This window comes from Schistocerca serialis, chromosome 9 (assembly GCF_023864345.2).
Source record: "Schistocerca serialis cubense isolate TAMUIC-IGC-003099 chromosome 9, iqSchSeri2.2, whole genome shotgun sequence".
Lineage (NCBI taxonomy): Eukaryota > Metazoa > Arthropoda > Insecta > Orthoptera > Acrididae > Schistocerca > Schistocerca serialis.
This window is the reverse complement of record NC_064646.1, coordinates 70,366,262-70,392,821: the sequence shown is the minus strand read 5'-3', so window position 1 is coordinate 70,392,821 and position 26,560 is coordinate 70,366,262. Positions and strand designations below refer to the sequence as shown.

Below are 26,560 nucleotides of genomic sequence, written 5' to 3'. Positions count from 1 at the left end.
ACAGTTTTAACCTGCCAGGAAGTTTCATATCAGCGCACACTCCGCTGTAGAGTGAAAATTTCATTCTACATTTTGGTAATATCCGTTTCAATGAGAGCGCCACATTCTCAGTCTTTCTTCGCAGTCATCTTTTTTGACGAAGCCGATACAGCGGATTTTCTGAAAAATGTTCCGACAAGGAACCTGACGGCGAGCACTGCGCCGGCGGCGGAGCTCAGCGCTGAGAGGAGGACGAAGGCGGCGACGTCGAGCAGCAGGTAGTGGTGGCAGGCGAGGTGGAGAGCCGCGGGCCGCGTGTGGCGCGCGCCCCCGAGCCTCAGCACCTACTGCACCGAGCGCACCGCCGTCTCCAGCGGCGGCTCCGGCCGGTCGTGGAACAGCCGCGACAACTTCCGCGCGTTCTCCGCGTACCTGCAATGTTCGCACCGTGGACACTTAGCCCGGCAGAACGGGGTACCGAATACTGAAACGACCGATACCGGGACTAATGAATTACACTACTGGCCATTACAATTTCTACACCAAGAAGGAATGCAGATGATCAACGGGTATTCATTCGACAAATATATTATACTAGAACTGACATGTGATTACATTTTCACGCAATTTGGGTGCATAGATCCTGAGGAATCAGTACCCAGAAGAACCACCTCTGGCCGTAATAACGGCGTTGATACGCCAGGGCATTGAGTCAGACAGAGTTTGGATGGCGTGCACAGGTACAGTTACCCATGCAGCTTCAACACGATACCATAGTTCATCAAGAGTAGTGACTGGCGTATTGTGACGAGCCAGTTGCTCGGCCACCATTGACCAAACGTTTTCCATTGGTGAGAAATCTGGAGTATGTGCTGGCCAGGGCAGCAGTCGAACATTTTCTGTATCCAGAAAGGCCCGTACAGGACCTACAATATGCGGTCGTCCATTATTCTGCGGAAGTGTAGGGTTTCGCAGGGATCGAATGAAGGGCAGAGCCACGGGTCGTAACACATATGAAATGTAACGTCCACTGTTCAAAGTGCCGTCAATGCGAACAAGAGGTGACCGAGACGTGTAACCAATGGCACCCCATACAATCACACAGGGTGATACACCAGTACGGCGATGACGAATACACGCTTCCAATGTGCGTTCACCGCGATGTCGCCAAACACGTATGCGACCATCATGATGCTGTAAACAGAACCTGGATTCATCCGAAAAAATGACGTTTTGCCATTCGTGCACCCAGGTTCTTCGTTGATTACACCATCGCAGGCGCTCCTGTCTGTGATTCAGCGTCAAGGGGAACCGCAGCCATGGTCTCCGAGCTGATAGTCCATGCTGCTGCAAACGTCGTCGAACTGTTCGTGCAGATCTACATCTACATCTACATCCATACTCCGCTAGCCACCTGACGGTGTGTGGCGGAGGGTACCTTGAGTACCTCTATCGGTTCTCCCTTCTATTCCAGTCTCGTATTGTTCGTGGAAAGAAGGATTGTCGGTATGCCTCTGTGTGGGCTCTAATCTCTCTGATTTTATCCTCATGGTCTCTTCGCGAGATATACGTAGGAGGGAGCAATATACTGCTTGACTCTTCGGTGAAGATATGTTCTCGAAACTTTGACAAAAGCCCGTACCGAGCTACTGAGCGTCTCTCCTGCAGAGTCTTCCACTGGAGTTTATCTATCATCTCCGTAACGCTTTCGCGATTACTAAATGATCCTGTAACGAAGCGCGCTGCTCTCCGTTGGATCTTCTCTATATCTTCTATCAACCCTATCTGGTACGGATCCCACACTGCTGAGCAGTATTCAAGCAGTGGGCGAACAAGCGTACTGTAACCTACTTCCATTTTTTTTCTGATTGCATTTCCTTAGGATTCTTCCAACGAATCTCAGTCTGGCATCTGCTTTACCGACGATCAACGTTATATGATCATTCCATTTTAAATCACTCCTAATGCGACCATCCCAGATAATTTATGGTATTAACTGCTTCCAGTTGCTGACCTGCTATTTTGTAGCTAAATGATAAAGGATCTATCTTTCTGTGTATTCGCAGCACATTACACTTGTCTACATTGAGATTCAATTGCCATTCCCTGCACCTTGCGTCAATTGGCTCAGGGATCGAGACGTGGCTGCACGATCCGTTACAACCATGCAGATAGGATGCCTGTCATCTCGATTGTTAGTGATATGAGGCCGTTGGGATCCAGCACGGCGTTCCGTATTATCCTCCTGAACCCACCGATTCCATATTCTGCTAACAGTCATTGGGTCTCGACCAATGTGAACAACAGTATCGTGATACGATAAACCGCCATCGCAATAGGCTACAATGCGACCTTTATCAAAGTCGGAAACGAGATGGTACGCATTTCTCCTCCTTACACGTGGCATCACAACAACGCCCCACAAGGCAACGCCGGTGAACCGCCGCCCGTGTACGAGAAATCGGCTGGAAACCCCCCCCCCCCCCCCACGCCAGCACGCCGCAGGCGCCGCCACCGGCGCCCACCCCGTGTGAACGCTCCGAAAAGCCAACCACCCGCACATCACAGCATCCTCCTCCTGTCGGTCAAATTCCGCGTCTGCAGCACGTCATCCTCGTGGTGCAGCAATCCCAATGGCCAGTAGTGTATACATATCCGACGGACAAATCACCAAAAATCAACAGTGTCACATGCTCTCGCATCATCAGACACTGATATTTGGGATTTGACTTCGGATACTAGACACAATGAAGCAATTCTGCTGCCTGTCTAAGCAAATTAACGCATGACGAACGAAGCGCGGACGATATGCACTAAGGTGACGAAAGCTTCGGGGTAGCGATATACACATATACAGATGGCGCCCATGTCGCCTACGCAAGATATGAAACGCCACTCCTTTGGCGGAGCTGTCTTTTGTATTCAGATGATTTGTATGAGAATTTCCCAACGTGAATGTGGTCGCACAATGAGAACCAAGAAGCTTTGAATGCGGAACGGTAGCTGGAGCTCCATTTCGGAAATCCGTTGGGAATTCAGTATTCCGAGACCCACAGTGTTAAGAATTTGTCGAGAATACCAAATTTCAGGCAATACCTCTCATCATGAATAACTCAGTGGCAGACAAGTGCTTAATGATCGAGAGCAGGAGAATTTGCGTAGACTTGTCTGTGCTAACAGACAAGTAACATTGCGTGATATAACCGCAGAATTTTAAGTGGGACATACGATGGAACGTACGACGAACGTTTCCGTTACGGCAGTGCGGCGAAATTTGACGTTGATGGGCTACAGCGGCAGACGACCGACGAGAGTGCCTACGCTAGGAGCACGACATCGCCTGCATCGCCTCTACTGGGCTTGCGAACATATCGGTTGTAAGAGCTGATGGCAGAGTTCGAGTGTCGCACAGACACCACGACGCCATGAAAGTAAACTGTCATCAAGGCACTGTGCAATCTAGTCGTGGCTCCATAATGGTGTGATCCGTGTTTTCATAGAAGGGAGTGGGTCCTCTGTTACAACTGAACCGATCATTGACTGGAATGGCTATGTTCGGCTACTTGGAGCCATTTGCAACCATTCATGGACTTCATGTTCCCAAACAACAATGGAATTTTTATCGATGACAATGCGCCATGTCACCGGGTCACAAATATTTGGGATTGACCATTCTGGCAATTCGAGCGTATGATTTGGCAGTCCAGATCACTCGAAATATCCCATGACCTATGTCGCCTCTTTGTAAGAAGTAGCGTAGACAAAGACAGGTGCGTATCCAGTGGGAAGAGAGATTCATGGGGGTCATATCCCCTTCCATAACACCATTTTTAGTATAAGCGCTTGTAATTTATATGCGTTAATTTCCCAATTTTGCAGCTACCTTGCGAAAAACAAACTTGAACTAGAAGAGTAGTGCCTCTAAAGTGGCAAGGAGTTCTAGAAATTGCAAACTACGTTTAACACAGCATTCTGTCCCATTGCTTGAGTAAATGTCTGCCCACGGTGGGTTTTTGCGAAGCCGATGATATTTCATGCAGGTAAATCCACAAACTCCCTGCTGTCAACTTCGAGTCCAACACAGTTCGTGAGTCCACAGATAGAACTGACAAATCACAGGAAAGTGCATGAGAAAAGGACTGTTCATGAAGAGAAAAAATTATTGGAAAGATCTGCTTCCCACATGTAGACGGAAGCAACTGGAGAAACAGCATTTCCCTCTGTTACATGACTGTGTTGTCATCGACTGCAGACCTGTATTCACGGTCGTAGTGCTGAGTGAAATAAGGTGTTATGGACTGCACACTTCCGTTTTATATCGTGGTATTTATATTGTTGTTAAAGTTGTGAGACTTGGGTGCTGTTAGAGTTTTAGAGTTCCCAAATAAGCGGCATGATACATGTACTTTTAAAATTTTGAGAAGGACACCTTTGAAATGCTATATTCCTCAGAATTACTGTGGTTTTGACGTTATGCTAAAGCGATGTAATCAAATCAGGATAGCTTTACAAGATCTAATACACTTCATTGATATAGTTACTGAAGGCGTAAGTTGCACGCTAAAAGTGAAGTTGATGTCAAGTTGTATTAGATGGTTGTTGTCTTGCAAACGTCCCCATCTGTTGACTCAGGGATCGAGACGTGGCTGCACGATCCGTTACAGCCATGCTGATAAGATGCCTGTCATCTCGACTGCTAATGATACGAGGCCGTTGGGATCCAGCACGGCGTTCCGTATTACCCTCCTGAAGCCACCGATTCCATATTCTGCTAACAGGCAGTGGATCTCGACCAACGCGAGCAGCAATGTCGTGATACGATAAACCGCAATCGCGATAAGCTACAATCCGACCTTTATCAAAGTCGGAAACGTGATGGTACGCATTTCTCCTCCTTACACGAGGCATCACAACAACGTTTCACCAGGCAACGCCGGTCAACTGGTGTTTGTATATGAGAAATCGGTTGGAAACTTTCCTCATGTCAGCAAGTTGTAAGTGTGACCACCGGCGCCAACCTTGTGTGAATGCTCTGAAAAGCTAATAATTCGCATATCACAGCATCTTCTTCCTGTCGGTTAAATTTCGCGTCTGTAGCACGTCATCATCGTGGTGTAGCAATTTTAATGGCCAGCAGTGTATTCGATCGTACAGTGGCGTACTTTCCTCGCACATTTTGAGTAACTGCTGTTTTATCTGTTCACATATCCACTCGCTCGCGCGTTCTCTGCGTACCTGCAAAATTCAGACCGTGGATACTTAGCGCGGCACAACACCACTTACCGAAACGACCGAAGCTGGGACTAGTGAGTTATTGGATCCTACATTGGCGCACTTTCCTCACACATTTTGAGCAACTGCTGTGTTATATATTTGCATATCCACTCTGTTACCAACCTTATAGACACTTTTGTGTCGTGTTAATCTTCTTTAAGGGGGATAGCACGTTAAACGGGCCGACTTGGAGCAGGAGGGGCACCACAGAACTTTTTAATTTCTGCTGACTATACTTTTACAAATAAATTCATAAAACATTGTCAGCACGTACAGGAAGGATTGAAGATTCACACTCATATCCTTGGAAGTTCAAAAATATAACAAAATAATTTTCTTTTACATGTGAAGTTTCATCATTTTTTTCACTTACTATTGCCTGTATTTGTTGCTATAGGTAAACTCTTCTTCATAAGTGACAGAGATTCTTCGATGAATTTTTCACAGCATACAACCTATATTTACAGATGTAAGAAACTCTACCATTTATTTCACTTAAGAGAAAATAAATGAGTTGTTACATTTTAAACATCATGTTTAGAAAAAACTCAAATTTTTTATTTCTCTTATTTTTTGGCCCATATTTAATAGATGTGGAAAATTCTAGAGTTTCATACACCTGTAAGTATGGTTTCTACTGCTGTGCAAAATTCGTCGGAGGATCTCTCTTACTTATGAAGAAAAGTGTACCTATACCAACAAACGCAGCCAATATAAGTGAAAAAATGATGAAATCACACATGTAAAAAAAGTTATTTTCTAATGTTTTTGAACTTCCACTGCTATGAGTGTGAATCCAGAATGCTTCCTGGTAATGCTGACAAAGTTTTCTGAATGTATTTGTAAAACTATAGATAGTGAAAATTAAAATGTCCTGTGGGGCCTCTCCTGCTCCAAGTCGGTCCGTTTGGCGCCCTACCCCCCTTTAAACGTTCTAGTAACATCGTCTTGTCAGCACTTCCTGTCTTCAGGTGTTAAAAGATTTGTACAGAATAGAATTCGTAACAAACACAAAAACTGAAAATATGTTATTGACAATCTCACTAAAGTAATCAATATGTAATTAAAGCATTATGCAAAGTAATTGTACAGAGAACAACCTTTAAGTTAATTTCATGCGAAAACTTGAACAATACTAACGACAGAAGATTTATTTCACTTGCTGATTTTACACAGTGTAAGAAACCTTATATAATATGTAAATTTTCGATTGGTAGTTAAGTGATTTAATTGTTTCAATAATGAGAGTACAACTGTTTCCACAGCGCGACAATTATTTAACTATATAAAAAAACATAAATTATTTACAAACTACGGCGTGCACACACATTATTCAACATGTAAACGTCTCTACAGATATCCGGACCGAGCGAGGTGGCACACTGGTTAGCACTCTGGACTCGTATTCGCGAGGACGACGGTTCAAACCCGCGTCCGGCCATCCTGATTTAGGTTTCCCGTGATTTCCCTAAATCGCTTCAGGCAAATGCTGGGAGGGGGAGGGTTTCCTTTGAAAGGGCACGACCGACTTCCTTCCCCATCCTTCCCTAATCCGATAGGACCGATGACCTCGCTGTTTGGTCCCCTCCCCCCTCCAGTCCGCAGCTCGTGGTCGTGCGGTAGCGTTCCCGGGTTCGATTCCCGGCGGGATCAGGGATTTTCTCTGCCTCGTGATGACTGGGTGTTGTGTGATGTCCTTAGGTTAGTTAGGTTTAAGTAGTTCTAAGTTCTAGGGGACTGATGACCATAGATGTTAAGTCCCATAGTGCTCAGAGCCATTTGAAGCCCTCCCCCCAAATCAAACAACCAACAGATATTCGGAATTAGTTATGATGTGTTCGATACGCCTGACATCATCGACGATGATGTGGCACGGACAGATAGCGAAATTTTGCGTGACCCGCTGAAGTGTCGGGACATGGATGCTGTCGATGACCTCCTGAATGTTTTCAGCTCAGCAATGGTTTTGGGGTTGCTGCTGTACACCTTGTCTTTAATATAGCCCGACAAAAAGGAGTCGCATGTGCACAGATCCGGAGAATATGGCCGGCAATCGAGGCCCATCTCAGTGGCCTCTGGGTACCCCAGAGGCAAAATGCGGTTCCCAAGGTGCTCCCCCAGGACATCAAACACTCTTCTGCTTCGATGGAGGTCGAATCCATCTTGCATGAACCACACCTTGTCTAAATCAGGGTCACTTTGGATAATGGGGACGAGATCATCTTTCAAAATCTTCACGTACCGTTCGGTAGTTCAAATGGTTCAAATGGCTTTGAGCACTATGGGACTTAGCTGCTGAGGTTATCAGTCCCCTAGAACTAACCTAAGGACATCATGTTTTAGATTAAAAAAACCGTACTGATGATGATGATATTTGTCGCCGAAACTAGTTTGGGATAGTTAAAATCTTCTGGGTTATTAGGCCGCGTCATGTTTCTTCTAAAGTATTCGACGTTTCAACCCCTCTACTGGGATCTTCCTCAGAATCTTTTGGTGTCCACTACTGCTAGAAAGATCCAGAGGAAGTTTCCAGCAGAGGGGTCGGAACGTCGAACATTTTAGAAGAAACATGACGCGGCCTAATAATCCAGAAGATTTTAACTTCAGTGACAACGGCCACGAAAGCCTGCAGACTTACATAGTTTGGGATAAAAAGAAATAAACGAATAACAAAGTGTTTTGCATCAAGGCGGACTCAATTTCTGATATTAATGTTTTATATGCAAACACGGACCAAATGGAAGAGTCCCAAGATAAAATCAATGCGCTGTATGGTTTGATTTTGCGACGAAGCCCATTTTCCTCTGGATGGGTTCGTGAATAAGCAAAACTGGCGCATTTGGCGGACTGAGAATCCGCATTTTGCGATCGAGAATTGTCTTTACCCTCAACGGGTGGCTGTGTGGTATGCAATTTCCGGTCACGGAATAATCGGTGTGACATTTCTTGATAGCACGGTGACTACCGAACGGTACTTGAAGATTCTGGAAGCTGATTGCATTCCCATTATCCAAAGTGAGCCTGATTTCGACAGGATGTTGTTCACGCAAGACGGAACTCGATCTCATCGAAGCTGGAGAGTGTTTGATGTCCTGGAGGAGCACATTGGGGACCGCATTCTGACTCTGAGGTACCCAGAGGCCACTGGCATAGGCCTCTATGGGCGGCCATATTCTCCGGAACTGGACACATGCGACACCTTTTTGTCGGGCTATATTAAATACAAGGTGTACAGCAGTAACCCCAAAACCATTGCTGAGCTGAAAACAGCCATTCAGGAGGTCATCGACAGCATCCATGTCCCAACACATCAGCGGGTCACGCAAAATTTCGCTATTCGTCTGCGCCACATCATCGCCAATGATGGCAGGCATATGGCACATGTCAAAAGTAAATCCGATTATCTGTAGTGACGTTTACATGTTCAATAAAGTGTGTGCACGCCGTAATTTGTAACTAATTTAGCTTTTTTTCATATAGTTCCAGAATTGTCATTCTGTATTTACTCCTTAATGGTTTATATTGCTAATAACAAAACCGAGTTTCAGCTGAATTGTGATATACATAAGCACATCACAAGACACAAAAAGAATTTTTATGTGATGTTTGACTCCTTGTGCAGGGTTCAGAATGAAATTATGTAGTTTGGTGGCAAGATATTCAACTAGATCTCGTCTACGATAAAGCAAGAAATTGGGAATCCCTGCCAGTTCAAAATGAAATTAAAGGCATACCTCATTATCTATTTTTCTACAAATCAACTGAATAGTTAGACTTAGGGAGTGAAGAGTTATTTTAGGTACATGGCGAGTAGGAGTGTTTATATTAAGTTGGTGCACAAGTTCATAGCGTTTCGTTTTGCATGCTCGTATTCCGATTGATATGGGTTTATTTATCGACTTTAATTTTTTATTTGCAGTTCACTGATGCTGTTTGAGTTTATTTATTATCATTTTGTTATTTGGAGACAGTGAACGGAGTAGTGGACGCTAGAAAACGGAGTGCAAAGTGGAGAAATTAGAACTTTATCGACATATTCTTCTGTTTGAGTTCAATGGGGGATTGAAAGCAGCGGTGGGAGACAGAAACATTTGCGCCGTCTATGGTGATAATGAAATTGGACAGAGCGTGGTAACAAAATGATTTTCTACACTACTGGCCACTAAAATTGCTACACCAAGAAGAAATGCAGATGATAAACGGGTATTCATTGGACAACTATATTATACGAGAACTGACATGTGATTACATTTTCACGCAATTTGGGTGCATAGATCCTGAGAAATCAGTAACCAGAACAACCACCTCTGGCCGTAATAACGGCTTTGATACGCCTGGAAATTGAGTCTAACAGAGCTTGGATGGCGTCTACAGGTACAGCTGCCCAAGCAGCTTCAACACTATACCACAGTTCATCAAGAGTAGTGACTGGCGTATTGTGACGAGCCAGTTGCTCGGCCACCATTGACCAGATGTTTTCAGTTGGTGAGAGATCTGGAGAATGAGCTGGCCAGGGCAGCAGTCGAACATTTTATGTGTCCAGAAAGGCCCGTACTAGACCTGCAACATGCGGTCGTGCATTATCCTGCTGAAATGTAGGATTTTGCAGGGATCGAATGAAGGGAAGAGCCACGGGTCGTAACACATCTGAAATGTAACGTGCACTGTTCAAAGTGCCGTCATTGCGAACAAGAGGTGACCGAGAAGTGTAACCAACGGCACCCAATACCATCACGCCGGTTTATACGCCAGTATGGCGATGAGGAATACACGCTTCCAGTGTGTGTTCACCGCGATGTCGCCTAACACTGATGCAACCATCATGATGCTGTAAACATAACTTGGATTCATCCGAAAAAATGACGTTTTGCCATTCGTGCACCCAGGTTCGTCGTTGAGTACACCATCGCAAGCGGTCCTGTCTGTGATGCAGCGTCAGGGGCAGCCGCAGCCGTGGTCTCCGATACTGATAATCCAAGCAGCTGCAAACGTCGTCGAACTGTTCGTGCAGATGGTTGTTGTCCTGCAAACGTCCCCATCTGTTGACTCAGAGATCGAGACGTGGCTGCACGATCCGTTACAGCCATGCGGATAAGATGCCTGTCATCTCGACTGCTGGTGATAAAAGGCCGTTGCGATCCATCAGGGCGTTCCGTATTACCCTCCTGAAGCCACCGATTCCATCTTCTGCTAACAGTCATTGGATCTCGACAAACGCGAGCAGCAATGTCGCGATGCGATAAACCGCAATCGGGATAGGCTACAATCCGACCTTTATCAAAGTCGGAAACGTGATGGTATGCATTTCTCCTCCTTACACGAGGCATCACGACAACGTTTCACCAGGCAACGCCGGTCAACTGCTGTTTGTATATGAGAAATCGGTTGGAAACTTTCCTCATGTCAGCACGTTGTAGGTGTCGCCACCGGAGTCAACCTTGTGTGAATGCTCTGAGAAGCTAATCATTTGCATATCGCAGCATCTTCTTCCTTTCGGTTAAATTTCGCGTCTGTAGCACGTCATCTTCGTGGTGTAGCAATTTTAATGGTCAGTAGTGTAGTTTTAAGGAGGATCGGTTTGACATTAGTGACTCTGCATGTTCATGAAGATTTTTGGGGTTCGATGAAGATCATTTAAACACATTAATCCACAATGATCCATGTCAGTGTTCTCTAGAGCTGGCGGATGTGATGGACTGTGATAATTCCAACATCGTGCGACATTTGCATGTAATGAGGAGGGTCCAAAAATCGGGTGTATGGGTACCGCATGCTCTAAGATCAAATCACAAAAAACTGTCGGTGACCATATGTGCATCTCGGCTCGCTTGTCACCAGTTGGCCTGTGAGCAAAACCCACCGTTCCTATCCTGTATTGTTACTGGTGACGAGAAATTGTGTCTTCTTTATGTTTACAAAAGAAAAAGAAAGGAATGCTTGAGCCCAAGCGAAGCAGAAACTCCTCATATAAAGACGTGCGCACGTGCACAAAAGATAGTGTCACGCATCTGGTGGAATAGCAACGGTGTGATGTACTACGAACTGCTTCCCAGAGGTGTGACCATGTCGCCGGCCGGGGTGGCCGAGCGGTTCTAGGCGCTACAGTCTGGAGCCGCGTGACCGCTACGGTCGCAGGTTAGAATCCCGCCTCGGGCATGGATGTGTGTGATGTCCTTAGGTTAGTTAGGTTTAAGTAGTTCTAAGTTCTAGGGGACTGATGACCTCAGAAGTGAAGTCCCATAGTGCTCAGAGCCTCTTGAACCATTTGTGACCATGTCTGCTGACATTTGTTGTCATCAACTGAGACATCTTACAGACGCAGTCCAAGAACAACAACCAGAAAGACTGTGAATTGATGCTACCCCATGATAAGGCCCACCTGCATTCTCCTAGGCTGATAAAAAACGCTAGACACGAGTTGCGTTGCAAAGTCATTATGCACCCACCTTATCCATATGATTTTGCTCCCTCAGATTTCATCCTTTTCCGTTCTCTATCGAACAATCTTCAAGGAAGTTCCTTTCCAGATTAAATGGGCTCCGAATGTAGTTCAACGCACTCTTCGCCTCAAAACCACGTGATTTCTACAGTCGCGGAATCGAAAAGTTGGCCAGCCTTGGCAGACTGTTGTAAATACTGAAGAAGAATGTAATAGTAATGACTAAAGACTCTGTTATGAATATGTGTTGTGTTTATTAAACTTACGGAAAATGTTGCGAACTATTGCACCAGTTCAATAATAAAGCTGTATGACAAGTTCACTACTGGCCATTAAAATTGCTGCACCACGAAGATGAAGTGCTACAGACGCCAAATTTAACCGACAGGAGGAAGATGCTGTGATATGCGAATTATTAGCTTTTCAGTGCATTCATACAAGGATGGCGCCGGTGGCGACACCTACAACGTTTAGACATGAGGAAAGTTCACAACCGATTTCTCATACACTAACAGCAGTTGACGGGCGTTGCCTGGTGAAACGTTGTTGTGATGCCTCGTGTAAGGAGGAGAAATGCGTACCATCACGTTTCCGACTTTGATAAAGGTCGGATTGTAGCCTATCGCGATTGCGGTTTATCGCATCGCGACATTGCTGCTCGCGTTTGTCGAGATCCAATGACTGTTAGCAGAATATGGAATCGGTGGCTTCAGGAGGGTAATACGGAACGCCCTGATGGATCGCAACGGCCTTTTATCACCAGCAGTCGAGATGACAGGCATCTTATCCGCATGGCTGTAACGGATCGTGCAGCCACGTCTCGATCTCTGAGTCAACAGATGGGGACGTTTGCAAGACAACAACCATCTGCACGAACAGTTCGACGACGTTTGCAGCAGCATGGACTATCAGCTCGGAGACCACGGCTGCGGTTACCATTGACGCTGCATCACAGACAGGAGCGCCTGCGATGGTGTACTCAACGACGAACCTGGGTGCACGAATGGCAAAACGTCATTTTTTCGGATGAATCCAGGTTATGTTTACAGCATCATGATGGTCGCATCCGTGTTAGGCGACATCACGGTGAACACACACTGGAAGCGTGTATTCGTCATCGCCATACTGGCGTATCACCCAGCGTGATGGTATTGGGTGCCATTGGTTACACTTCTCGGTCACCTCTTGTTCGCATTGACGGCACTTTGAACAGTGGACGTTACATTTCAGATGTGTTACGACCCGTGGCTCTACTCTTCATTCGGTCCCTGCGAAACCCTACATTTCAGCAGGATAACGCACGACCGCATGTTTCAGTTCTTGAACGGGCCTTTCTAGATACAGAAAATGTTCGACTGCTGCCCTGGCCAGCACATTCTTCAGATGTCTCAGCAACTGAAAACGTCTGGTCGATGGTGGCCGAACAATTGTCTCGCCAGAATAAGCCAGTCACTACTCTTGATGAACTGTGGTATCGTGTTGAAGCTGCATGGGCAGCTCTACCTGTACACGCCATCCAAGCTCTGTTAGACTCAATGGTATGAATAGCGTTTCGAAGTAAAATGATGGTTTGTTGTTTATAGCTTGACCAGATGATGTTTCTATGAATCTTTTATCTCGTGTTAACGTATACCTTGACTCGTTCCACATCCCTGAACGTTCTCCTTATTGATAGGAGATGAATGAATGAATGAATGGATAAATGGGTGGATGCGTGAAGGACTGAATCAAATGCGATAACCCACCACAGTCTTAGCGCTGGCGAGACAATAAAACTGTAAGATAACCCAGTACCGTGTGCTAGCATTACCTCGGGTCAGTCATCAGCTCATTGACGGCCCAGTCGAACGACTCCTGCGTGATGTTGCGGAGGTGGAGCACCAGACCATAGCCCGAGTCGCGGGCCCTGAGGAGGTTCCACACCTGGTCGCCAAATATGGGGAAGCCGAGCAGTGGGACGCCAGCGTACAGTGCCTCCAGCACTCTCACCATGCCGCCGTGCGTGATGAAGAGACGCATGTTCCTGTGAGCTGCAACAGCCACGCCTGCTCAGTAGTGCGGCGTACAACGTAACAGCCCTAAACTTAGTATATGAGTACACGACACACAGCTTTTAGTTTATTACCTGATACGTATTGTGAGAAGCATGTTATCAAATGATTACTTTACTACTAATTTCTTTCAGATGTATCATTCATTATTTAGTGCTATTTGGGAGAATTGCATTATCTTTGTAATACGGTCAAACGTGTCATAAGGCACAAAGGAATTGCATATTTTGGTTGCGAGCGGGCACTGACTGAAATCAATGGGGAAAGCTGAAAATTTGTTCTGGACACAGACTGGAACCCGAGTCTGGTGCTTACTAGGCAGATGGTCTGACTGCTGAGCACTCTGGACACATTGCTCATTGCAGTTGCATGGACTACCCCAGCACGCCTCCAGTCTGACCCAAGCTCTCAAATTATCCAGACACCGCTAATGCAGTGCCCATTGTCCATTATTCTCAGTAATCGCTGCATTTCGCCGATTCCCGTAAGAGTTCGAGGGTGGTGTGCATCTGCACTGAAGAGATCAACGGCCGTGTCGCGTTAGAGAGAGAGAGAGAGAGAGAGAGAGTGTTGCCCGTCATAAACAAAAACATGATTTGCAGTGTATAGAAATGACGATTTATGAGTTTATATTCAGTTAAAAAAAGATGGTCAAATTAAAAAGATTAACTACACAATTTTTAAAATGCTGCCTTTTGTGTGAAATTATCCCTTAGGAAGTATCAGAAAATCAACATGGCTAAGCAAAGAGTAATTAGTAATGAAATTTAGAGTTGGCACATATGTAAATGTTGGTAATCAAAAGAACGACATAATTTAGCAGAAATCTGCATCTTTTCAAAAAGTAATTGTTGACATTGCAAATTTTATGAAAATTTGTATGAATAAAATTAGTTCGTCGAAATAAATAATGTTGATTCGGTAAGTCTTCACAGTAAAAGTTATTGGCATACGTGAACTTTTGGAAAAACACAACCCATAATTCCAACTTTGTAACTGTATGTATTCTCATAATTTACACTACATGAGTATATTATTTCAGTGTTATTAAAGGGCTAGTACAAGGCAAACTCAAGTCAGTGTACTCAGAAGTAAGTTAGGCGAGTGTTACTTGCATGATAGAAAGTAGTAGTTGTTGTAGCAGTAATAGAGAAACTGGAACCAATACAGTGTAAAAAGCTGATGTGAACAAATTTTTCGATATTATGGAACTAGTGTTACAAGACAACGTTTCATTTCTGCTGTTTTAAAAATACAACCTTGGACTTCTCAGTAAATCGCTAGACGGTGACCAAAAAATGGTTCGAATGGCTCTGAACACTACGGGACTTAACTTCTGAGGTCATCAGTCTCCTAGAACTACTTAGCCGGCCGCGGTGGTCTCGCGGTTCTCGGCGCGCAGTCCGGAACCGTGCGACTGCTACGGTCGCAGGTTCGAATCCTGCCTCGGGCGTGGATGTGTGTGATGTCCTTAGGTTAGTTAGGTTTAAGTAGTTCTAAGTTCTAGGGGACTGATGACCACAGCAGTTGAGTCCCATAGTGCTCAGAGCCATTTTTTTTTGAACTACTTAAACCTAACTAACCTAAGGACATCACACACATCCATGCCCGAGACAGGATTCGAACCTGCGACCGTAACTGTTGCGCGGTTCCAGACTGTAGCGCCTAGAACCACTTGGCCACTCCGGAAGGCAGACGATGACCATAACATTAAAGATAACAATATTTAATGACAGTACTACATAATCCTCTGACGAAATATTAATTGCTTAACATGTTTATTTTAATTAAACCTTGGCACTGATGTAGTCATGTATGTGACTGTAGACATTCGGGAAATGATATTAGAGCTGAAACACGAATGTCACTACTGATTTTCACTCATGTCTACCAATGTAAGGGATTTGGAGGATCTTCCAATATCCTACTGTGATTTTATGAGACATCAGAATTATCGGTCTGCCTACAGGCTTAAAACCTGGAGTATTCCCAGGCAGTTTAACTATATTATTTGGCCATAACGTCCAGACATCCACAGCAGTTTGTTCTGAATGACATCATACAATCCAGCTGTGCAGTGGATGCTATTAGAACAGGCTTTGGCTACTCTTACACCGCTATACAGGGATGTCTGGAATAATAAATATTTTAGGAGGTGGTACTACACACTGATTAGAAATATATATTAAATATAACATACATCAAAGTTTTATTGGTTACGCAGATACAGCCCTTCACAGAGGTAAGTTTTCATTTCGCGTGTTGGTACACCAATTACCATGGGTTTATTTATCGATTGTCATTTTTGTTTTGAAAGTCAAGTTGTGAAGTTGTGCTTGAAGTTATATATCAGAATTTTTCAACTGTCATTGCGATTGTGATTTGTTGACAAATGCTACTATATCTTTTATGCATGCTGCTTATATTTATACACTCATGCTCATAAATTAAAGATAATGCTGATACATGGTGAAACAACGCTCTGGTAGGCGGTTTTCGGGTTTAAATCACCTCGGGGTACGACCATGCGGTGCATTTGATCTGCGATCGTCGCACGGTTGCGCTGGCAGCAGTCTGCATATGCAGAGGTGTGTTGGTGCATATCAGAGTACGGTGCAGCGAGTAAGTGTGCAGACGTTTTCAGACGTGCTAATGGTGACCGTGTGTTGAAGATGGCTCAAAGAACACATACTGATGACGTTATGAGGGGTAGAATACTAATGCGACAGGTGGCTGGTCAAACACAGCAGGTCGTAGCACGGGCCCTCCATGTGTCACAAAATGTGATCTCAGTATTATGGCAACGATTCCACCAGACAGGAAACGTATCCAGGCGCTACAGTACGGGACGTCCACAGTGTACAACACCACAAGAAGGCCGATATCTCACCATCAGTGCCCGCAGACGGTTACGGAGTATTGGAGGTAGCTTTGCTCGGGACCTTACCGCAGCCACTGAACAGTTGTCTCCAGACACACAGTCTACAGACGACTGAACAGACATGGTTTATTCTCCCAGAGACCTGCAAGGTGCATTCCAGTGAACCCTAGTCACAGGAGAGCCCGTAAGGCCTAGTGTCAAGAACACAGTACATGGTCATTGGAACAGTGATCCCAGGTTATGTTCACGGACGAGTCCAGTTATAGTCTGGACAGTGAATCAGGAACCAGATACCAATCCCTTAATGTCCTTGAAAGGGACCTGTATGCAGGTCGTGGTTTGATGGTATGGGGTGGGATTATGATTGGTGCACGTACACCCCTGCATGTCTTTGACAGAGGAACTGTAACAGGTCAGGTGTATCGGGACGTCAGTTTGCACTAGTATGTCTGCCTTTTCAGGGGTGCAGTGGGTCCCAACTTCCTCCTGATCGATGATGATGCATGGCCTCTCCAAGCTGCCACCATGGTGGAGTACCTTGAAACAGAAGATATCAGGCGAATGGAGTGGCCTGCCTGTTCTCCAGGCCTAAACCCCATCGAGCACGTCTGGGATGATCTCGGCCGACGTTTCACTGCACGTCTTCAATCCCCTACGACACTTCTGAAGCTCCGACAGGCACTGGTGCAAGAATGGGAGGCTATACCCCAGCAGCTGCTCAACCACCTGATACAGAGTATGCCAACCCGTTGTGCGGCCTGTGTACGTGTGCATGGTGGTCATATCCCATATTGATGTCGGGGTACATGCGCAGGAATCAGTGGCGTTTTGTAGCACATGTGTTTCGGGACGGTTTCCTCAACTTATCACCAATACCGTGGACTTACAGATCTGTGTCGTGTGTGTTCCCTATGTGCCTATGCTATTAACGCCAGTTTTGTGTAGTGCCACCTTGTGTGGCACCACATTCTGCAATTATCCTTAATTTATGAGTATGAGTGTAGATGCTGAGTATGTTGATATGGTATTTGTGTACGGGTTTTGTAGTAGTAGCACCGTTGTTGCTACGAGTAGAGAATGCAGTGACGAATTCCTAACAGTAGAGCGCCACATTCAAGAACGTTTAAGGCCAGTTCACACTGTCACGTCATGACGTCATCCCATCAGATTGTACTCACACAGTCCCGCTCGTCTCCTCACATCAAGTCAAGTCACGTGATCTCAACTTGCGTAGCTGTCCTCAACTGTTTTCAGTCTACAACAAATAACAAAGGGCAAGTAGCAAAGCAATAGAAAAACTGGAAATTTGTGGTAAGGTGTTATGGGACCAAACTGCTGAGGTCATCGGTCCCTAACCTTACTCACTACTTAATCTAATTTATTCTAACTTACGCTAAGGACAACGCACACAACCATGCCCGAAGGAGGACTCGAACCTCCGACGGGGGAAGCCACGTGGACCGTGACAAGGCGTCCTAGATCACGCGGCTACCCCGCTCGGCTAAAGACATTGAATAACAATTCATACCAACCACGAATATCACGTACTAACGAAAACACGACGAGATGAAGTAAGCTGGATGAGAGATGAAGGTAGGCGATTGGAATTTTGCCGTAGGCTAATCACTAAACTGCGAGGAGTTCCATTAACACTGTTTACTGATGAAACGACTTCAACTCTTGGTGGTGTCAATAACACTCATTGTTCACATCGATGCTCCAAAGAAAACCCAAATGCCTTTGTGGAGGTACATTTTCAAGAACGCTTCTCAGTCTTTGGTTCGACTTCTCCACAACATTTTCTGTGTGTCCTTTCCAATTTCAGATTTTCGCTATTGCAATTCTCAGGTATTTAGTTGAATTTACAGCCTTAAGATTTTATTGGTTTATCGTGTAACCGAAATTTAACGGATTCCTTAAAAGGAATGTGGATGACCTCACACTTTTCGTTATTTAGATCAATTGCCACTTTTCGCATCATACAGGCATCTTATCCAAATAGTTTTGTAATTGGTTTTGATCTTCTGATGACTTTACTAGACGATAAACGACAGAAACACCTGCAAACAACCTAAAACGACTGCCCAGATTGTCTCCTAAATCATTAGTATAGGTGAGGAACAGCAGAGGGCCTATAACAGTACCTTGGAGAATGCCAGAAATCACTTCTGTCTTACTCGATTACTTTACGTCTGTTACTTCGAACTGTGACCTTTCTGACAGGAAATAACGAATCAGATGGTTCAAATGGCTCCACACACTATGGGACTTAACATCTGAGGTTATCAGTCCCCTAGACTTAGAACTACTTAAACCTAATTACCATAAGGACAGCACACACATCAATGCCCGAGGCAGGATTCGAACCTGCGACCATAGAACCAGCGTGGTTCCAGACTGAATCGCCTAGAACCGCTCCGCCACAGCGGCCGTCAAATAACGAATCCAGTCGCATAACGGAGACGATATCCACTTGTGAGATACGATGAAAACCTTCTGGAAATCAAGAAATCAATTTGAAAGCCCTTGTCGATAGCACTCAGCACTTCATGTGAGTAAGAGCCAGTTGTGTTTCAGAAAAACAACGTTTTCTAAAACCGTGTTGACTACGTGTCAATAGATCGTTCTCTGCGAAGCACTGTGGCAAAATGTCCGCTTCAAGTACGGATGTTTGTTACAATAAGTGGGAGTTTCCTCTCAGCTTTTCAGCATTTAACAACAATATGAATCACTGAATGCAATAACGCTTTATTCGGTTTTCCTTGGAGACATATGGATTTGTTGTGTTGCCCATCGAACATCATCATGGCGGGCTTTAATGCGGGCTACAGTGTCGGTGATGCGAGGTACAAGTTTTTCACGTGTATCCACCTTCGTAGCGTACTCATCCCCCTTTAACCAGCCCCATAAACAGAAATCTAAAGACGTTAGGTCAGGTGATCTGGCAGGTCAGTTAATGGTTATTCGGATACTAGGATACTTGTCTGGTACAGTGAGTCGTTGGTCCATCATGTTGCAGCCGAGTGCGTCCACATTATGGCCGCGGTTGCCGTGAGACACCGGTTTCCAGTTTTGTGATGACAAATGCTGACAGCACTCCTGACTTCTCTGTTGGTCCATCACGGCCAGGGGGCGTCGGCTGGTTAATGTCAATGTCAATAAAATTCACCAATATCGGTGTACTTTAAGATACTATTTTATTTTATTGTGAAGGCTACCAGTTTCAGCATTTTATTATGTCATCTTCAGGACCCATTCGCTTGTATACAAATAAACGAACTTGTCGATTAGGGCCACCAATCACTGGATCACGATTTCCAGTGATTGATGGCGCTATACGACGAGTTCGATTATGTGGACAGATGCGTATGGGACCAGAAGACGGCACAATGAAGTGCTGAAACTGGTAGCCTTCACAATAAAATAAAACAATATCTAAAAGTACAGGGCTGTTGGTGAATTTTTTTGACATTGGTGCCCCTGACTGGTCAGCGCAGTTGGGGTGCAGTGAACCCTACAAGAGAAATAGCTCTGGCGCTATCACGTGAAAACGTGTAAAGCTCCCTGCAGGGAAGCAACCTAACAGTCGACGATGCCGCTCCATAGCTAAAACCAGCAAGTAAGCTCACGGGGAATCATACTCCGTGTCATGTAGGTTTTAGAGTAAGGTAAGCCTGTGGCAGGCTAGAGCAGGATGTGAAAGTCGGTGGAGCATTGCACAGGTTTTGCACCTCGGACTTCCACAGGGTATCAGCCACTGTGCAGAGGGTCAGGAGCAGGATGGACCAAGATATTGCGTAAATTGGGTAGGCAGTGGAACACCGCACTGTGGGTAGGACGTTCCTCATTTCAGGGCATCGCGAAAGGTAGTCGAAACAATGACGGAGGTCTTCGAGGCACTCACATATCTAGGAACCTATTCCATGTGGTCGCACCTTCGTTAACAATCCGCAATGGGACGCTGTAGGAATATGGAACCTACCTGTTGCCCTCCATCTACAATTCGGAGTATGTCAAGTGAGAAAAGGGCATACTGAGTTTCGGACGAACGATGCGCTCTAGAACCGTGCTGGTATCGTGGACAGAAGCTTTTCTTTGTGAAGTAAATTTTTTATATTCGAGCTCAGAGTATATTCTAGAATTCTGCAGCAAAATGATGTTAAGGATACTGGTCTGTAATTTTGCAGGTCCGTTCTTATATCCTTCTTATTCAGAGGTGTCACCTGCGCTTTTTTGCAGTCGTTTGGGACTGTCAGTTGGGCGAGAGATTCGCGATAAATAAAGCAATATTCTGAGAGAAGCTGTCGTCAGAAAATATTGTGCTCGATGGCAATTGTGTTCTGAATTATGAAAAAGAAGTTATTTGTATTTTTTCACCGACCAACTTACCGAGCAGATCGCTCTGCGGAAACCAACTGCTGATCCTGAGGTTGGCCGGCTGGTTCGGAAGCGAGTCGCCCTCCAACTTCCAGAGCACCTTCTGCCTCAGCCGTGCGAACGTCTTCAGGAAGACGGCGCGCACCTCCTCCGACAGGTCCGTGCTCTTCACGTTGCTGCCCATGCTGAAGTAGATCACACCCTCAGCGGCAGCGTCCATGAACTCCTGCAGGTCCTGCGCACGAGAAACCCAGCTCACCACTGTGTCTTTTCTTGTTCGAACTAAGTTTTTCTTGGGGTTCCATACACATATACACTACTGGCCATTAAAATTGTTACACCAAAAATAAATGCAGATGATAAACGGGTATTCATTGGACAAATATATTATACTAGAACTGACTTGTGATTACATTTTCACGCAATTTGGGTGCATAGATCCTGAGAAATCGGTACCCAGAACAACCACCTCTGGCCGTAATAACGGCCATGATAGCCTGGGCATTGAGTCAAACAGAGCTTGGATGGCGCGTACAGGTACAGCTGCCCATGCAGCTTCAACACGATACCACAGATCATCAAGAGTAGTGACTAGCGTATTGTGATGAGCCAGTTGCTCGGCCACCATTGACCAGACGTTTTCTATCGGTGAGAGATCTGGAGAAGAGCTGGCCAGAGCAGCAGTCGAACATTTTCTGTATCCAGAAAGGCCCGTACTGGACCTGCAACATGTGGACGTGCATTATCCTGCTGAAATGTAGGGTTTCGCAGGGATCAAATGAAGGGTAGAGCCACGGGTCGTAACACATCTGAAATGTGACGTCCACTGTTCAGAATGCCGTCAATGCGAACAAGAGGTGACCGAGACGTGTAACCAATGACACCCCATACCATCACGCTGGGTGACTCGCCAGTATGCCGATGACGAATGCAAGCTTCCAATGTGCGTTCATTGCGATGTCGCCAAACACTGATGCGACCATCATGGTGCTGTAAACAGAACCTGGATTCATCCGACATTTTGCCATTCGTACACCCAGGTTCGTCGTTGAGTACACCATCGCAGGCGCTCCTGTCTGTGATGCAGCGTCAAGGGGAACCGCAACCACGGTCTCCGAGCTGATAGTCCATGCTGCTGCAAACGTCGTCGAACCGTTCGTGCAGATGGTTGTTGTCTTGCAAACGTCCCCATTTGTTGACTCAGGGATCGAGACGTGGCTGCACGATCCGTTACAGCCATGCGGATAAGATCCCTGTCATCTTGACTGCTAGTGATACGAGGTCGTTGGGATCCAGCACGGCGTTCCGTATTACCCTCCTGAAGCCACCGATTCCATATTCTGCTAAGAGTCATTGGATCTCGTCCAACGCGAGCAGCAATGTCGCGTACGATAAACCGCATTGGCGATAGGCTACAATCCTACCTTTATCAAAGTCGGAAACGTGATGGTACGCATTTCTCCTCCTTACACGAGGCATCACAACAACGTTTCACCAGGCAACACCGGTCAACTGCTGTTTGTATATGAGAAATCGGTTGTAAACTTTCCGGCAACGTGATGGTACGCATTCCTTCTCCTTACACGAGGCGTGACAATGACGTTTCACCAGGCAACTCCGGTCAACTGGTGTTTGTGTGTGAGAAATCGGTTGGAAACGTTTCTCGTGTGAGCACGTTGTAGGTGTCGCCACCGGCGCCAACCTTGTGTGAATGCTCTGAAAAGCTAATCATTTGCATATGACAGTATCTTCTTCCTGTTGGTTAAATTTCGCGTCTGTAGCGCGTCATCTTCGTGGTTTAGGTATTTTAATGGCCAGTAGCGCATGAAAAATGGAGCTGAAAGTCAATATATGCTGAGGTTACATGGGATAGCGACATGTACACACACGGATGTCGGTAGTATCGCGAACACAAAAGGACAGCGCATAGTTCTAGATGCCTTTTGTACTGAGGTGATGCATGTGGAAAGGTTCCCGACGTGATATATGGGCGCACAACTGGAATTAACAGACGATGAATGAGGGATGATAGTTGGAGCTAGATGCACGCTACATTGCATTTCGGAAATCGTTACGGAATTCAATATTCCGAGAACCACAGTATCAAGAGTATGCCGAGAATACCATATTTCGCGCACTACATCTCACCTCGGACGATACAGTGGCCGACGGCCTTCACTTAACGACCGAGAACTGCGCCATGTGCGTAGTGTTGTCAGAGCTAACAGACAAGCAACACTTCGTGAGATAACTGCAGAAATCTATGTGGAACGTCGAACGAACGCATTCGTTAGGAGAATGTCTTTGCGAACACCACGGTGTCGCCTCAACACCCCTCCTTGGCCCGTGATTATTTCGGTTGGATCCTAGAGGTGAGTCCCGTTTTCAGTTGGTAAGAGCTGTTGGTAGGGTTCGAGTGTGGCGCAGACCCCAAGAAGCTATAGATCCAAGCTGTCAACAAGGGACTGTGCGAGCTGCTGGTGGCTCCATAATGGTGTGGGCTGTGTTTACTCTGAATGGACTCGACCCTGGCTGTGTTTTGCTACTTGGCCATTTTCGGCCGTTCGTCGTCTTCATGTTGCCAAACGACGACGGAATTTTTATGGATAATAATGCGCCACATCAGCGAGCAACGAGTGTTGGCGACTTGCCTGAAGAATATTCGGCACACTTCGAGCGAACGGTTTGGCCACACAGATCACCCGACATGAATCCCATCGAACATTCGTGGAGCGTAATCGAGAGGTCCGTTCGTGCACAAAATCTTCCACCGCCTACACTTTTGCAATGCTGGGCGGCTATAGAGGCAGCACGGCTCAATATTTCTGCAGGGGACTTCCAACGACTTGTTGAGCCCTTGCCACGTCGAGTTGCTGTACTACACCGAGAAAAACGAGGTCCGGACTGATATTAGGAGGTATCGCATGACTTTTGTCACCTCATTGTACACTGATGAGGCAGAATATTACGACCACTGCTCACCACGAGGTTTAAGGCCGCCTGCTGGTGTCGCAGCTGTGTGATGCGGTAAGGAAAGTAATAAGCGGAGCTGAGAGGAATGGCAAATCATCCAGCGCAGGCTGTTCCAACCGAGCTCCAGGGAGCAGGAGCGGTCCGGAGCGCTCACTGTGGCAGGTCGGAGCCCGCGTGGAGGGGGAAAGCGAACTCACTACGCCCTGGCCGCATACAGCCGCAACTGACGCAATAATCCGTGTTCAGTGACAGCTATGACTAGTCGCGGGAGCCCTGTACCTCTATTGGAGGATACCTTTCTATTCATTGAGAGGGATGGTCGTCCGCAGTGTCTTATATGTCATAAAGTATTTAATTATGCGAAGAGGTACAATACACAACGACTTTATGCACGTCTTCACGCAGCGCACTACGATCAGGTAGAAGGGTCAGGGACGAATTCGGGAAAGACATTTTGACTCTTCATTATTCTATTCATCAAGAGGCACTGTGTGCTGAAACAGTAGAGCTAGATGGCGCAGTGAAAGATGTCGTGAAATGTGTGAATTTTGTGCAGCGTCACAGTATGAATCATCGCCAATTCAAAGGATTCCTGAAAGATATGGAAGCGGAGTATGGGGGTATGCCTTACCACAGTACAGTTCGTTGGTTGAGTCGGGGAAAAGTTCTTGATGTTTTCTTTGCCATTCGTGAGGAAAGATCCCTTTTTCTCGAAATGAAAGGGGAAGAAATGCGTTGTCTGAAAGATATAAAATGGATATCAGACCTGGTTCTACAAAACGTTGGATTTGTCACGATGTTATCGTTCATTACAGCAAAAAACATTTCCCAAGCTTCACAACAGTGCCGCTCAGATCATGTGCATGTTTGGATCTACGTATTGTTGTGAGCACCTTTTCTCAGCAATGAAAAGAGTAAAAAGTAAGGAATGATCGTTTCTTCAGGATGCAACAATGAAGGCCATCCTTCGCATTACCGCTGTGAACACTTTGACAACTGATATTGCCGATCTTGTAATGAAAAGAAAATGTGAAGCTACAGAGGCCCAATAAATTTAATATGCAATTTCTTGTAAAACAGTTGTTTCTTATTTATTTCCTGAACATCGTATTTCCTTGTGTAGCATGTCACCACGTCTTAGCAGTTAAGAGTATGACACAGCTGGCACTAGAGATGGGCAAAACTGTTCTTTTCAGAGAACGGATCAGAACTGTTCACTCCCTGAAATGAACTAGCTCTTTTTCATGACTCACCACTCATTCACAACAGAAAATAAATGGAAGGCACATTGCCCTTTAAACTTGGTTTATTCCAGTATTACACCTGTATTTTGATCTTATTTGATCCTATTTTGAAGTAACACAGATAATGAGTAAGAATTTTGTATTGTTTATTGAAATTTCCACGATATGACAAAGTTTTTGATTATTGATTTATTTTGCACTATCGTGGTTTTTTGGGTGATCGGAAAATGTTGTAACTTGAGATTTACATTAACAACATATTTGGCTATAATGTATTAAAATTTCATTAACCTCGTACAAATACATCGCAAGCCATATATTTTTAAAGTGAACATTTCCCTCCAAAGACGCCTAAAATCGCAAAATCCGTATTACAATAAGAAAAAAATACATAAATTTGACTGTAAGACCAAAGTGCTGCATATAGCCTTCCGCAGAATAAAACAAGGAAAAGTTGGTGTATCACTTTTGCTATACGTTTATCGGTTCGCTCGTAATTAAAGTGTAAATTCGAGTGACCATAATAAAAAATCCTATAGTAAGAGGAGCCATCAGGAACCTAATCTGATCCGTTTATACAAATAAAATTAAAATAAAAACAAATGATGTATACATAACATAATTATGTAATATACATAACGGTATTACTATGAAGAACAATATCCAGTAGAGACGAATTCCGATGCAGAGGCGCTGAGTCAAGCAGGTCGAGCCGCGAGCTGAGCTGTATTACTGCGTGAGCTAAGACCGCAGAGACCAGTATGACACCTGAGTTGCTTTGCTCAACGCTCTGGCTAGAGTCGAGAACGGTGGGGTGAGCGTTGAGCGGGCGAGTTCCGAGGGTGGGGGGAGCGGTGAACGGCCACCACTCACCCGCTCGGAGACAAATCGTCCGTTCTCTTGCGAGCAGGTTGTTGCAAGTAGTTCTTATGTTCTCCGCTAGGAGGCTCTCTGTCCTGTTGCTCGCATCAACTGCCCAGAGGGCAGGACGTGCGACTGAAACGATCGCTGACGGAGTGCGATGCTAAGATAAAGGTGCGCCAGACACTGCACGCGGCAGAGGAAGCACAGTGACGGCACGGCATGTGTGAAACACAAAATCCAATGGGGCACTGCACAATGCAGGCAGCCAAGGCAGAAGCAGGGTAGAGGCCGGCGCTGGCTGTGTTATGTGGCGTGCAGTGTGCTCTGACCAGCAGAGGCCCCACTGGTCTGCTCAGACTCTCTCTCTCTCTCTCTCTCTCTCTCTCTCTCTCTGCTGTGGGGAAACGTTTGGAGCTACCGTTCTTTTTTTCTGAATCACTGATTGTTCACTCCTTTGAAAGATTCAACTCTATGAATT

At 45.6% G+C, this 26,560-nt stretch overlaps 1 protein-coding gene across 1 annotated transcript in view; it reads right to left on the bottom strand.

The window, feature by feature from the left end:
* Positions 1-323: 323 nt before the first annotated feature.
* Positions 324-26,560, bottom strand: part of LOC126419374 (UDP-glycosyltransferase UGT5-like) — a 60,572-nt gene continuing 34,335 nt past the window's right edge. The window contains exons 3-5 of the mRNA XM_050086562.1: positions 21,014-21,236; positions 13,503-13,737; positions 324-411 (exon numbers count right to left, since the gene is read on the bottom strand). Coding sequence (XP_049942519.1) covers positions 324-411; positions 13,503-13,737; positions 21,014-21,236 — 546 coding nt within the window. The remainder of the gene's footprint in view (positions 412-13,502; positions 13,738-21,013; positions 21,237-26,560) is intronic.